This window comes from Rhinatrema bivittatum, chromosome 6, assembly GCF_901001135.1.
Source record: "Rhinatrema bivittatum chromosome 6, aRhiBiv1.1, whole genome shotgun sequence".
In the NCBI taxonomy this organism is placed as follows: domain Eukaryota; kingdom Metazoa; phylum Chordata; class Amphibia; order Gymnophiona; family Rhinatrematidae; genus Rhinatrema; species Rhinatrema bivittatum.
In genome coordinates, this window is record NC_042620.1 from 100,837,534 (window position 1) to 100,852,435 (window position 14,902).

General features: G+C 44.7%; 1 protein-coding gene across 2 annotated transcripts in view; it reads right to left on the reverse strand.

Annotated features, from left to right (window-relative positions):
• Window positions 1-14,902, reverse strand: part of TTC21B (tetratricopeptide repeat domain 21B) — a 450,819-nt gene that overhangs the window by 137,538 nt on the left and 298,379 nt on the right. For both annotated transcript variants that reach the window (XM_029605659.1, XM_029605657.1), the window contains exon 20: window positions 13,559-13,747. In XM_029605659.1, coding sequence (XP_029461519.1) covers window positions 13,559-13,747 — 189 coding nt within the window. The remainder of the gene's footprint in view (window positions 1-13,558; window positions 13,748-14,902) is intronic.

The following is a 14,902-nucleotide window of genomic DNA, read 5'->3' on the forward strand; positions in this document are numbered from 1 at the left end:
TGAGAAAAAATACTTGAAAGTGACTGACTGGTTAAGGTAGAAGTCCAACACTACCTTACAAAGGAACTTAGAATGCAAACGCAGAACCACTTTATTATGAAAAAAGTTTATATAAGGTGAATAAGTCACTAAGGCTGGAGCTCACTAATTCTGCATGTTGAAATGACTGCCACCAAAATATGACCTTTCTGGTCATGTACTTCAATTCACAGAAGTCTAGTGGCTCAAATGAAACTTTCATCAGTTGGGATAGTACCATGTTGAGGTCTCAAGACACAGCTGGAGATTTTAGGGGAAGCTTTAATAAAAACAAACTTTGTGAGAATCTGATAACTAAAGGCTGTATAGAGTTGGGTTTACCTTCTACATGGTAGTGATAGGTACAAATAACTTTAGGGTGAACCCTAACAGAGTTTATCCTGAGATGTATAAAATATTGTTGCGCTGGAGGTGGACCCTTGGCCTGGTTCAGGGTTGGTATGGCCGTCTGGTCAGACCCAGAGAGTGCCTGCCACAAGGAGGCGGAGCACAGGAGGAGTCAGAGGCTAGATGGAGCTTCGCCAATAGCAACCCGGGGTTTCCATAGGTTGAGCCCTTGGGTACCCGGGCCGCCTGGTCTTAGGTGGGTCTTGCAGGGTCTCCTAGAAAGGAAGTGCAGGGGAGTGCCCAACATGAACAAGGATGTGCGGTCAATGTTCAAGCAAGCAGGTTCAGGAATCACAGGAGACCAGAAGAGAGTGTCCGAGTGGATAGCGAGGATCAAGGCCAGAGTATCAGTCCAGAATGGTCAGCCGAAGCAGGAGTTAGTTCCTGTAGTCAGTCCGGGAGTAGTCAGGTCAGGCAAAGGTCAAGTTCCAGGCAGCGGTCAGACGTGGTCAGTGGACAGGCAGAGGTCGGTTCCAGGCAGCGATCAGACATAGTCAGTGGACAGGCAGAGGTCGGTTCCAGGCAGTGGTCAGACGTGGTCGGTGAGCAGGCAGAGGTCGGATCCAGGCAGCAGTCAGACGTGGTCAGGAGCAAGCAAAGGTCAGTACCGTGAGATCAGTCCGAAGGGTACTACCAGGAATGGAGAGACGAAGGAACAGAAGATGCTGAAACAGGAGACCCTAGAATAGGCAAACTAGAGACACCGGAGTGTATGACCTGATTGCCAAAGCGAGGGACAGGAAGCAGGGCCTCGCCTTAAGTATCCGACTTATGTGATGTCATTGGGAGGTGCCCCTGCGGGTTTTCCCGCCATTGGCCCTTTAAAGGGCTGTGGGTCGGCCGCACGCACGCGTAGGGCGGGGCCGAGGACGCAGAGCCCCAACGAGAGCTCCGCTGTGAGGCCTGCATGGAAGACTGCGAGCGGGGGAGCCAGGGACGCCTCTAACTGGCTGAGGCTGTGGAGGAGGAGAGCCCAGAGCTCATGGACGGGAGAGCGAGGTGAGCAGGGCCGGACTCGAAGCGGACGCGGCCAGGACGCGCAACAGATATAAAAGCAGTTTATGTGTGGAGAAGGAGATCTAGGGCCTTTCTCTTATACCAGGATCAAAACTCCTCAACTTATTTTTATTTTTTATTTTTTTATTTATCACTTTTTAATTAAACAACAAGTATCCACTTGCTGGGAAATCTACAGTACAGAAGGCAATTATTTAACAATAATGTAATACAATATTCATTACATTCATAATACTGTACTCATAGAAAAATAAAAGTAATATCGGGAGAGCCCAAGGAAATAAAGCCCAAGGAGCCCAAGGAAATAAAGCCGTTTATCTTCAAGAAATAAAGTAATATAAGACAATGGTAGCGACAGGAGGCTCAGCACATCATTATTTACTACCAAGCCAGCAATGGGGTACTTCAGGTATGGGAGTCTAGGAATGCTCTCAATTGTGGTGGGTCAAAAAACACATAATTATGATCCTGAAATCTAATACAATATTTACAGGGGAAACACAATTGAAACTGCATTCCCTTCTGCAATGCTTATAAACGCATAATAAGAAATAACTTTCTCCTAGATTGTATACTTCTCGTTAGGTCTGGGTAACACCATACCTTATGCCCAAAGAATAAAGTTTGACTGTTTCTAAAGAAATGTCTAAATATATAATTTCTGGCCATTAGAAATGCAAATGACACCAACAGTCTCCTTTTTGCCACAGTTATCTCCTGTGAAGTTTCCAGCAGTTCAGTAACATCTAAAGGTTCCTCCAAAACTTCATGATTATCTTCACCATATGGCAAATAATAAACTTTGGTTACAACTGGCTTTGCAGCATCAGGGATTTTCAAAATCTGAGATACATATATTCTAAAAAGTTCCATAGGGGAAATATTGCTTATAACTGGGAAGTTCAAAAATCTCAGATTATGTGCTCTTAAACTGTTTTCAATATTTTCAAGCCTTTTATTATTAGCCATTTCTCCTTGAAGCATATTTGTTTGAACTTTTTCAACTTCCTTCAATCGTACTTCCATTGCTTCTATTTTATTATTCTGTTGTATTATCCTGTTGGCATTTAAAAGGACTTGATTTTTTTGCTTCTAAAGTCACTTTAGTAAGAGCAGATATAGACATTTCTAAAGATTTTGACACTGTCCATATTGTAGATAAAGTTATTTCTGGTGGAGTTTGTAAAATAACTCCCAGTTCGATCATTCTTTGATCCTCACCTCCTCCTCCCATTGTTGTGCCGGACCCATTCTCCAAGCCTGGAGTTCCCAAAAGTTCTATTAGGCTCAGTCCCACTCCTCCACTACCCCACTGGAGCTGTACCCGAACATTCGGTTCCATGATGGTAAATTCCGATGATGTTACTCCTTGTAAAGCCGCGGCTTCCCCTCCTCGGATATCCTCCGGTGGGGCCGCAGTCTCCTGCTTCTGTTCAACTCCTTCACGGCGTGGTGGGGCTGGCCTGCTTGGAAAGCTGGGGCTCAAAGATATGTCAAGGGTCAGAGGGGACGGAGCATGCCCTGCAACTGTCCCCTCAGCGTCCTGCTCATCCGGCGTCACGAGTGCTGCCGCTGCGAAAAAGCTTCTGATGCGAGGCTGGGTGGTCTCCAACGGGGAGGAGGTACTCTTCGCTCCCCTCACTCTCGCTTTCCTCTTAGTGTGAGGCATTTTTCCCAAAAGAAATCAGTAAATAGGAAATCTGTTCGGGAGCCTTCTGACAGCGTGTCTCCTCAGGCGGCCATCTTGAGAACTCCCCCAAAACTCCACTTAAAACCATATGATCGTCTAGTAAAGTCTCTTCTAGAGACCAGAAAGACCTGAGAGACCTCATCCAACATATTCAAGGGAGAATTACTCCCTTTTCAAAAAATAAAATGTGAAGGTTAGGGACCTGATGTTGAGATGGAGTAAGATTCCCTAATTCTTTATAGGAGAATTCCTCAAGCGAATTGGATACCTGACAAACAAATCCTGAAGAAGTAGGAACCAAACCTGTCTTGCTGGTATGGGATTATGAGAATCATAGCTCCCCATTTCCTTCTTTGTTTTAGTAGTTTTTGTCACTAGAGGAACTGGAAGATATGCATACAAAAGACACTCCTTCCCTCCACCCCAAATCCAGGGAGAAAGCATCCAAGGCTAGTTTGTCCTTCAACCCTCTTTTCGAACAGGATGCAAACAGATTCATATTTGGTGTTCCCCATTTGCGGAATGAGAAATTATTACTTACCTGATAATTTCCTTTTCTTTAGGACAGACAGTTGAATCCAGAACCAGTGGGTTATGCACCTCTACCTGCAGATGGAGTCAGATCAAAGCTGATATCACAGTATATATATCCTTGCAGTGACATCAGTCCGCCAGTATTCTCTGCAAAAGCCACTAACAAAAACTTGATTAATAACAGATAACCATTCCAGTACTCAGCCAAGAAATAACACTGATATCAGACAAAGAATGTATTATCACTAGTCTAGAGACTGGATTCCCAAGGGCGGGAAACTGGATTCATCTGTTTATCCAAAAGAAAAGGAAATTATCAGGTAAGTAATAATTTCTCATTTCTTAGACTCTAGACAGATGAATCCAGAACCAATGGGATGTACTCAAGCTTCTCTTGAATAGGGCGGGAGGCTGCCTACGGTCCAGTCAAAACTGTACGTGCAAATGCTGCAACCTCCTGGGCCTGCACATCCAGACAATACCTGGAAAAGGTGTGTAAGGAGGACCACGTCACAGCTTGGAAAATGTTGATGGGAGATAATCTAACTTGCGCCCATGACACTGCCTGAGCCCTAGTGGAATGAGTCCTAACCTGACTAGGCAACAGCTGCTCAGCATCCACATACGCGGCCATGACTACCTCCCTAACCCAGCAAGCTATTGTAGCCCGCGAAGCTGGTTTGCCCTGTTTACCTCCATCGTGGAGAACAAACAGGTGATCTGTCTTCCTGATAGGTTTAGAAACCTCCAGATACTTCACTATATGTCTCTTAACATCCAAAGGTCGCAACAGGTGATATTCCTCCACATCTCTCTCTCTATCCAGAGACAGCTGGGAAATGGACTGATTCAAGTGAAAATCAGAGACCAATTTTGTTGAATAAGAAGGAACGGTACACAGCTGTATCACCCCTGGAGTCACTCGAAGGAACGGCTCCCGGCAAGACAAGGCCTGCAGCTCGGATATTCTAATGCGCAGAACACACCGTTTTCAAGGTCAGTAACCGCAAGAAAAGGCTACGCTTCGGTCAAAACATAGGGCCCACTAAAAAATCCAAAACCAGATTGAGACTCCACAAGGGCACTGGTAACCACAAGGGAGGCCGAAGATGTTTCACTCCTTTCAAGAAATGGGCCACATCTGGATGAGCCGACAAAGATCCACCATTCACCTGACCTCTGAAAACAGGCAAGAACAGCTACCTGTACCTTTAATGAATTAAAGGCCAATCCTTTATTCAAACCATCCTGAAAAAAATTCCAAAATGAGCAGAATCTGAACTGAACGAGAAAGGACTCCTCAAATCTTCACACCAAGCCTCAAACACTCACCGAACCCGTACATAGGCTAAAGAAGTGGAGAACTTTCTAGTACGTAGCAAGGTGGCAATCACTGCAGTAGAATATCCATGCTTCAGCAAGCGAGCCCTCTCAAAGGCTATGCTGTAAGACAAAACAGAGTCAGATCTTTGAGAAGAACAGGTTTCTACCACAACAGAGCCCCTTTACTGGAAATCAGAGAGGGGAGTCTACCAGGAGTCTTTGCAGATCTGCATAAGATGGTCTCCTGGGCCAGTTTGGTGCCACCAGAAGCATTATTTCTCTGTGACTGTCGATTCTCTGAACCATTCTGGCCAACATGGGCCACAAGGGAAAGGCATACAGCACCTTGATCTCCAGCCATTCCTGCACAATAGCATTGATGCCCAATGGCTTTGGATCTCTCCTGCGACTGAAGAATCGAGGAACTTTCGAATTGTGAGAAGTCACCAGCAGGTCCAGAAATAGAAGACCCCAGCGAGCCACTATCAGCTGAATTGCCTCATCTGACAATTCACATTCTCCTGGTCCAGACTCTGCCTGCTGAGAAATTCTGCTCTTACATTGTCTTTTCCTGTAATGGGTGAAGCTGAGATCTCCTGAAGATGCACTTCCACTCATTCCATAAGTTGGTCTATTTCCTGCGATACTTGCTGGCTCTTGGTTCCTCTCTGCTGATTGATGTAGGCCACTGATGTTGCATTGTCTGACATTATCCAGACCGCTCAACCCTACAACTGTCGCCGAACTGCAAGCATGCCAACCAGACTGTATGGGCTTCTAGCTGATTAATGTTCCAGAAAGACTCTTCTGCATTCCAGTGCTCCTGTGCTGTCAGCTAATGACAGTGAGTTCCCCAGCCTTGGAGGCTTGCATCTGTCATGAGTACTAGCCAGTCCGGTGAACTTAGGGAAACCCCCTTCCTTAGGTGATCTGCTTTTAACCATCACTGCAGCTGATGCAAATCTCCATCAGCAGGTGGAGGCGAATCGAATAGTCTTGAGACTGTGGGCTCCAACAAGACAACAGAGTGCACTGAAGAGGATGCATATGCACCCTTGCCCACAGCACCACCTCCAGTGTTGCCGCCATTAATCAAAGCACTTTGAGATAGGACCACACTGTTGGGCATATTGTGTTCTGTGTTGAACTGAACACCGAGATACTCTAGCGACCAAAACGGCTGGAGATTGCTCTTGGCCAGGTTCATGACCCAACCTAACTCCTGCAACAAGGAGATCATCTTGCATGAGACCTAGAGGCTCTCTTCCAGATTGTTTGCCCGAATCAGCCAGTCATCCAAGTATGGATGTATCAGGATCCCAGCCTCCTTTTTCAACTCTGCCACCACCAATACCATACCTTGGAAAATGTTCTGGACACTGTGCCCAAACCAAAAGGACGCACTGAAAATGACGCCCCAAAACCGCAAAATGCAGAAATCGTTGATGCTTTAGTTGGATGGGAATATGCAGGTATGCCTTGGACAAATCCAGAGACGTCAGGAACTCCCCTGACTGTACTGCCATTATCACAGAGTGCAAGGTTTCCATGAGAAAATGAATCACATGCAAATGACAGGTGACTCCTTTGAGATCCAGGATGAACAAAATGAGCCCTCTTTCTTGGGCACAATGAAATAAATGGGATATTGGCCTGTATTTTTTTTTTTTTGAGATGTGGGAACTGGAACCACAGCCCACAGGCTGAGAGTTGCAGGGAGACACCATGAACATATTCTGAGGAACTCTGCAAAGCTCCAGTGCATAGCCATCTCCTATCACCTCCAGAATCCACTGGTCTGTAGTGATTTCGATCCACCTCCAATAAAAAAGAGAGAGGTGATCCCCTATCTCCTATTCCTGGAAGTGGGTCAGCACACCTTCATTGGGAGGCTTGGAGTGCTCCACTAACCGAGCCTGCTCCCCGTCTAGTTGCTTGGACAAAAGTACTGAGATCTACCCAAAGGTCGAGTCCTCTGAGATACTGCTCCTCTTTAAGGCCCAAAACGTCAGAAACCCCTAGTACAAACTCTCAAGCTGAAGAACCACAGCACTTGTTTCTTATCCTCTGGCAATTGAGGAACTGGGGCTCACCCCATTTATTGGCCATTTTTTCCAGCTCACTTCCAAATAAGAGCGAGCCTTTAAAGGGCAACTTCGTAAGATTAGATTTCTAGGTTATATGGGCTGACCAATTTCTCAACCATAGCTGACGCCTAGCTGCAACTACTGAAGCCACCCCTCTGGCTGTATCTGCAAGGTCACTGCCTATGCCTCAAAGGCCTGCTAAAGGATAGCCTCAATTCTTCTATCCTATGCATCCTTCAAAGCTGCTTCCCCTTTATAGAGAATAGTTGTCCACTTGGTAACAGCACAGACAAGCACATCCTCCTTCGGAAAACACAATTGCTTTCTCACAACCGGATTCAGGGGGTACAGTCCATCCAAGACTCGACCCCCTTTAAAATTTGCTTTGGGGGCGCCCCATTCAAGATCAATTAATTCTTGAATAGCCTCCATAATAGAAAAGAAACATGAGGCTTTACGCAAGGAAACCAGAATGGGATTTTTCTTTGGCTCAGACATGGACTCAGCCCAGGTACTCCCAGCAACTTCAGTTGTCAGGGAAATGAGATCCAGTAACTCATCTCCATGAAAGAATCACAACATAGTCCTATAAGGTTCCAATCCCGGAGGAATCTTCCCATCCTCCAGGGAGTAAGGATCGGTCTCATCAGTGCCATCTGGATCCCTATCAGGAAAACCAGCTCTAGGTGTATTCCAATGCTTAGCCACAGCACCAGGCATGAGGGATTTCACTGTCTGGGACTGGATAAGGTTTGCTAGGGCTGAGGATTGCGCCTAAAGAAAAGACTGTAGTCCTTGAAAAAAATTCCAGCCAAAATAAGACTGAAAGATCCATGCCAAAGCCCGGGTCTTGTGCCCACTGAACTAACTTTTCCTGCTGGCGAAACAGGCGACAGTTCTGGCAGCTCTTTCTCCATTCCCGCACAGGCTGGGAATAACCGGGCTTTGTAAAATTAGAGGGGCGCAAGTACCCCTCAGCTTCTAAACAGTGCTGACACAAGTTAGAAGGAACGCCAGGCTGAGATGCCTGAATATGACACGTCACACACAGGGCAAGGCACTTAGGTTTCTTTGCAATAGGCACCATCAGATAAGATGTACAACACAGTACTGAAATAAACGCCCAACTTGAGCTCCAAAGGATGCTCAGAGAATGCATGTAAAAACAAGCGTGAATGCATGAATGTGCCTAAATTAGGTGTGTGTGCGCACGTAAAAAAGGTGCATATATGAGCACACAAATGGGCACCCACGTAGGCACTCCTATGTGTCCAACTAGACACCCAGCTCAGGGCATGAGCGGGAACACAACCAAACGCACAACTGGCTGCACAGTCGGGCATACAAGGCACAATCTGATGGAACTGAAGAGGGCAGTATATGCGCACAGAAAGCACGCAAAGGCGCTGCCGCAGCCTACCATGCATTAAACCAGCTGAACCTGAGTGGGGCCTAGCCCAAGGGCTGCTTAACCCGCCAGGCTGCCCCCCCTCCCTGACTCCCAAACACCACCAGAGGCGGAAACAGCCGTCAGATTGCTCGCCAAGCATGGAGACCAAGGGGGAGGGGAGGAATCTCTACTTAACTCCCCTTGTCCACGCCAGCTACCGGACCAAGGCACTCATCTAAGGTCCACGTAAATCACCTCAGGAATCCTGAACTGAGGGGGGAACTTTAAGGAATCACACAGGAGAGTGGGGCAAATTAACTTCCTTCTTCTTTTCTCTTCAACTTTAAAGCAATCCCAGTAGGGAGATGCATGTCCACCATCTGCTAGAGACAGAAATACTGGCGGGCTGATGTCACTGCAGGGGTAAATGTACTGCGATGACAACTTTGCTCTGTTGAAGTGTGGAACGATGGGCAAACACACTAATATGAACACAATCCAACAGGTGTGTTGCAAAATCAATTGCAAAGGTCCATGTAAAACAAACCAAAAACAACAATTTAAATAGGTAAAGTTCAATAATGCCAAAATTCCAAATCTTTATTGAAATGTCAGTCCCCTGACACGGAACGTGTTTCGCAAAGGCTGCATCGGGAGGGACCAATTACATGTGGTTAAATAAAGCGGCTTTACATTCTTGAGAAATGTGTCTCATAAAATATATCAAGGGGCTTAGTTCTTGCTTAACTTTGTACCAGCTTCGGCTTCACCTTGATCGTTTAAATACAAGTTCTACTTATATTGAGGGATCATTCCTGAATCTTGACGGCATGCCTCAGACTAAATAACCCCGAGTGACCTTTCATATGTTGATCTCTCGCAAACAGCAATCGATCCTCACACATCACTCCCATACTGAAAGAACTCCATTGGCTCCCTGTAACCTACAGAATACAATACAAAATCCTAACACTTCTGCACAAAACCATCAACAACAAAAAGATCAATGGCTAAAGGACACCCTCCACCATCATGTCTCCCAGAGAAATCTTCGGTCCAAAAACACTGGCCTGCTATCCATCCCTTCCACAAAACTAGCTCATCTCACCACAACCAGAGAATGCATCATCTCAATAGCAGGCCCCTCCCTATGGAACAAACTGCCCATTCAACTCAGACTGGAACCCTCCACCCAGCCATTCAAAAAAAACAACTTGAAAATCTGGTTATTCCAAAAAGCCTACCAACATGCATGTTAATCACCATATCCTAAGTTCCAAACATCGCCCCTTAAAATCCATTGTCCCCCCTACAGATCAAATTAAATTAGCCTTCCCATCCCACCACCTAACCCCCCCCCCAAACCTCCCCTCCACCCCACAGATCCCCAGCCCAGTCACTTTCCCTCCACGCACCCCCCTTGTCAGACTCAAGTTCAACTTATTCTCTAAATTACTTGATACAATGTTATTGATATGAAGTTACAACGCCACAATATTTTCTCTACAGACAAAAATTCTCTATCTAATTTAATTTGTCACAATGTATGTTCCTCTCTGTCAGACTAAGTTAATATGCCACAATGTATATTCCTCCCTCAGACAATCTTAAATCCTAACCTGTCAGACTCAAGTTCGATATTGCCTTATAAATCTTTGTTACATTATAATTATTACCATGTCACATTGCCACCATGTACACTCTTCTCTCAGACTTTAGTTCCCCTCCCTATCCACTATCCTACAATAGATACTCCCCGGTCACCGAGACCTAGTTCCAACAGCCAGCCCTAAGTTCCAAATTGTTTAATATGTTTTCTGTTACAATGCAATTACTCCCTTGTTTAATGCCCCCAATGTAGGCTCTTCTCCCTCAATCAAATCCCAACCTACTCCCTCTATCCCCCTGTTATAATGCTACAATGTTATGTTATAATGTTACAATGTAATAATAATAAGACATCTTAGTCATATTATTCCTCTAGTTATAATGTAAACCGATGTGATATACTCCAATGAATGTCGGTATATAAAAACAAATACAATAAAATAAAATAAATATGTTGACACCTCACCAGTGCACATTTGAAAGGCACTTCAATCACATACATGAGATGCAGTGATTTTATCAACCTGCTTCTTACTGCCATTGTTTTCTACGATTTAACATCCTTCTTCACACACATTAGAACGGTGCTCTTCCAATTGTAATTGGTTCAACCCCCCAAATTATCCTCTGGAAATTCCCCTTGATGTATCTAATGGGACACATTTCTCAAGAATGTAATGTCACTTTATTTTGACTGGTGTGCATGTGAGAGACAGAGACTGGTCAGGGAGGTGACTGATGTGTGTGTGTGAGAGAGACAGAGACTGGTCAGGGAGGTGACCGGTATGTGTGTGTGTGAGAGAGACAGAGACTGGTCAGGGAGGTGACCGGTATGTGTGTGTGAGAGAGACAGAGACTGGTTAGGGAGGTGACTAGTATGTGTGTGTGTGTGAGACAGAGACTCATCAAGGAGGTGAGAGAGACTGGTTAGGGAGGTGACTAGTGTGCGTGTGAGACAGACAGAGACTTGTGAGAGAGGTGACGTGTGTGTGTGTGAGAAACAGAGACTGGTCAGGGAGGTGACTGGTGTCTGTGTATGAGTGACAAACTGGTCAGGGAGGTGACTGGTGTGTGTGTGTGTGTGTGTGTGTGAGGAAGAGAGACTGGTTAGGTAGGTTACTGGTGTGTGTGAGAAACAAAGACTTGTATAAGTGACTGGTTGTGGGCCCTAAGGAAGGACAGAGCTTCAGCAGCCACAAATGCTTCTGGTGTGTGCTATTGGTCTGCAAGGGAAAGGAATAGGTGAGTTGCTGGACAGGGTAAGAAAAGGTGGCTTTTAAAATTTATTTTTCTTGATTGACTGCCTTTTTAATTATTGGGTATTATGTGATGTGTCTGCTGTTTTGAAATGTTTTATTGATTTTGGACAATTTTTAATAATTTTTATGAGTTTTTAATTGGATGTTATTTTATTCATCAGCTGTTTTGTAACATTTATTAGTATAGTTTTACAATTATTTCTGTGTGGGGATCTATAGCAGCTTGGCTTGTTCTATTTTCCTAATAGGTGTATTAGTGTTTAGGGCCTGGTTCAATATTTGTAGTGTTGCCTTTTCATAGGTAAGGTTGTTATTGTTTGAGTGTGTTCCATAATACAGGTGTACCTTTGTGTGGATTAGTTTGTGTGCATTATTGCAGATCCTGGGACTATGTTAGGTGCAATATTTCTATTTCCATTTCTCCAGGTTTGCATTGTATGCAGAGTGGCTTTTTTGTTTTTCTATTCCAGTTTGTCTCCATATTTATAATTTCTGTACTTGGTGAAGGTCAGTACTGTATGTGTGACTGACATGAGGTATTTTACTAGCATGTAGGCATTTGTACCAATATTATTTGTTCTGTTTTCTCAATAGGACATGCGTTAGTGGTAAAGTACTGTCTTTTCATAAGGAGGGGTATTGTGTTTGCCAGTAAAGGGAGTTTGTTTTGCTTTTACTAAGATGTCATCAGAACCAGAACATTTTTTTTGTATGGTGAGTTGTACGGGTAATGCCCTAGTTCTGCTCTGCACCCATTGTTGGGGGTCAAGGAGGTTCCTGAGGATGCAGAATACATGTTTACATTTAGCCCCGTGATGCTCACATGTTCAGTTGTAACATATGTGAGAACCATCTGTCAGGTGTGTCCCAGTCAAAAAAAGGTTGAGAACCAATGGACTAGACAATTGGACAGATAGAGAAACACATGTACCCTCTGTAGGCATAGATGTGCCACAACCACTGCTAGACATTTTGTGAATATTTGTGGTGTAAACACTAGGCCAGAGGGCAGGATGTGGTATTGGAGGTGGTGCTTCCCTATTATGATCTGAAATATTTCCTGTGTCTTGAATCTCTATATGGACGTACACATCCTTTAAATCCAGGAAGCACAGATAGTCCCCTTTTGGAAGAAAGGGTATTGGGTGCTTAGGGAAATCATATTGACTTTTTCTTTTATTACATAAAGAAATTAGACAATATCTAACATTTGACCCCTTGAATCTGCTGCCTCTTCCAAATCAAATGGAATGTCCTTAGATACTTCTCTTACAAAATCTAAGGAGGAGAGGTCCGCAGGTGGGGACCTTTTCCTTTCCTGTGGAGGAGAGGATTCTGAAGGGAGACCTGTGGAAGCATCCTATTCAGACAAATCCTCAAAGCCATAATTGTACCCCCAGGAACATTCAGCTTACAAATCTTTTGGCTAGATCAGTGATGTGGCCCAAGTGTGTAGCTATCTTTCTGCAAAAGCCTATGAAAAGACCTGAGCTGGTACGGGGACATAGACCCTGATATATCCCGGTATATCAGAGAAGTTTCCAACCTGACTGATTGTTAAAGGTGACAATATGAAAACCTTTATTGCTCCTAATTTGCTTTGTAGTAAAAGTGTAATTATATTAAATATGCCTTTTGAATCAATATTTCAAAACATTAATAAAGCTAGTGCTTCTTTTCAATAATAGAAGCAGACAAGTATAACTAAAAATGCTCATCAAACCACAGGACTAACCTGTATATTTTAATCTCACTAATATATTTTCTATTACTTTTTTAGTCATTTTTTTAACCCAACAGTTTCCTCCTGCTTCATTAGGCTTCCAGCTCAGTTGGAGGCAAGGCTGGGATCTGGTGCCATTTGATTCGGCCCGGGAATATTTTCCCTTATTATATCTATTTATTTATTATGTATTCTCCCAACTTACTTGATCAAGCCATTGCAACCATGTTCTGCAATCAAGGGTCCTAAATCATGCCACTAGGTGTCACTGTTGAGCAATGATTTGGATTCTCTCTTTCCACCAGCTGTGAACGCTATCTACTCAGCATTCTTAGTCGCAGCCAACCTAGCAAGTGGAAGACCTGAGCTGAGAATCAAACTCAAGTCCATCTACATGGCAATGCAAAGCACTACCACTGAACAACCCAGTACTTTTTAGGTTTCTTTTTCTTTCCAAACCTTCTGGAAAACACTATATAAAATACTTGTAATATAACCTACCTTGTTATCAGTTTCACAATAAACAAGTGCCTCTTTGTAAAATTGAATTGCTTTCTCATAGTCTTTGCGGGTTGTGAAATGCTTTGCAATCTCTGCACAAATTTCAGCTGCTAACTGCTTCTGTGCAGGAAGTGCATCTGGCTGTTCCATTTGAGCCCGCTTTAGTATTCTGGCTTGCAGTTCTCGAGCCTTGAAAAAAAAAATTGAGATTATAAAGAAAAAAATGGAGGGGGAAAGGAAGGAAAAAAAGTGTATCTATACATACGATAAATGAATAGATAATTTATAGAAGAGGATACATATACATGCTTTCCTTTATATGAAACTTTTAATTTCAAAGGAATTATTTTTCATCTTTAGCTTTACTGTACTTGCAAATATAATATAATTTTATAGGTTGTAATGACAAACATCAAAGTGGAACAGCCTTAATTTCAAAAGAATATTCATTACTAAATATTATTTGCAAACCACATCTTTTTAAATACTTATTTTTTGTTGGATTTATCTGTTTATTGTATCTGCATTTAGGAAACAAAAAAAAGATAGTACACATATAGGGGTAGATTTTCAGACGAGCGCGAACAGCCTACTTTTGTTTGCGCTCCAGGCGCAAACAAAAGTACGCTGGATTTTAGTAGATACGCGCGTAGTCGCGCGTATCTACTAAAATCCTGGATCGGCGCGCGCAAGGCTATCGATTTTGTATAGCCTGCGCGCGCCGAGCCGCGCTGCCTCCCCCCGTTCCCTCCAAGGCCGCTCCGAAATCGGAGCGGCCTCGGAGGGAACTTTCCTTTGCCCTCCCCTCACCTTACCCTCCCTTCCCCTACCTAACCCACCCACCCGGCCCTGTCTACACCCCCCCCTTACCGTTGTCGGGGGATTTACGCCTCCCGGAGGGAGACGTAAATCCCCGCGCGCCAGCGGGCCTGCTGCGCGCCGGGCCGCGACCTGGGGGCGGGTACGGAGGGCGCGGCCACGCCCCCGGGCCGTAGCCACGCCCCGTACCCACCCCCAAAACGCGGCCGACACGCCCCCGAAACGCCGCGTCGACCGGGCCCGCCCCCCGACACGCCCCCCTCCGAGAACCCCGGGACTTACGCGAGTCCCGGGGCTCTGCGCGCGCCGGGAGGCCTATGTAAAATAGGCTTCCCGGCGCGCAGGGCCCTGCTCGCCTAAATCCGCCCGGTTTTGGGCGGATTTAGGCGAGCAGGGCTCTGAAAATCTACCCCATAGAAAATAAAAAAATGCAAACAAGTCAATGGAGTTGATTCAAACTCCTGGAAATAATATTTCTTATTTCTTTTTTTTTTTGTGGTCTGTCTGAGAAAGGAGATTTTGTAA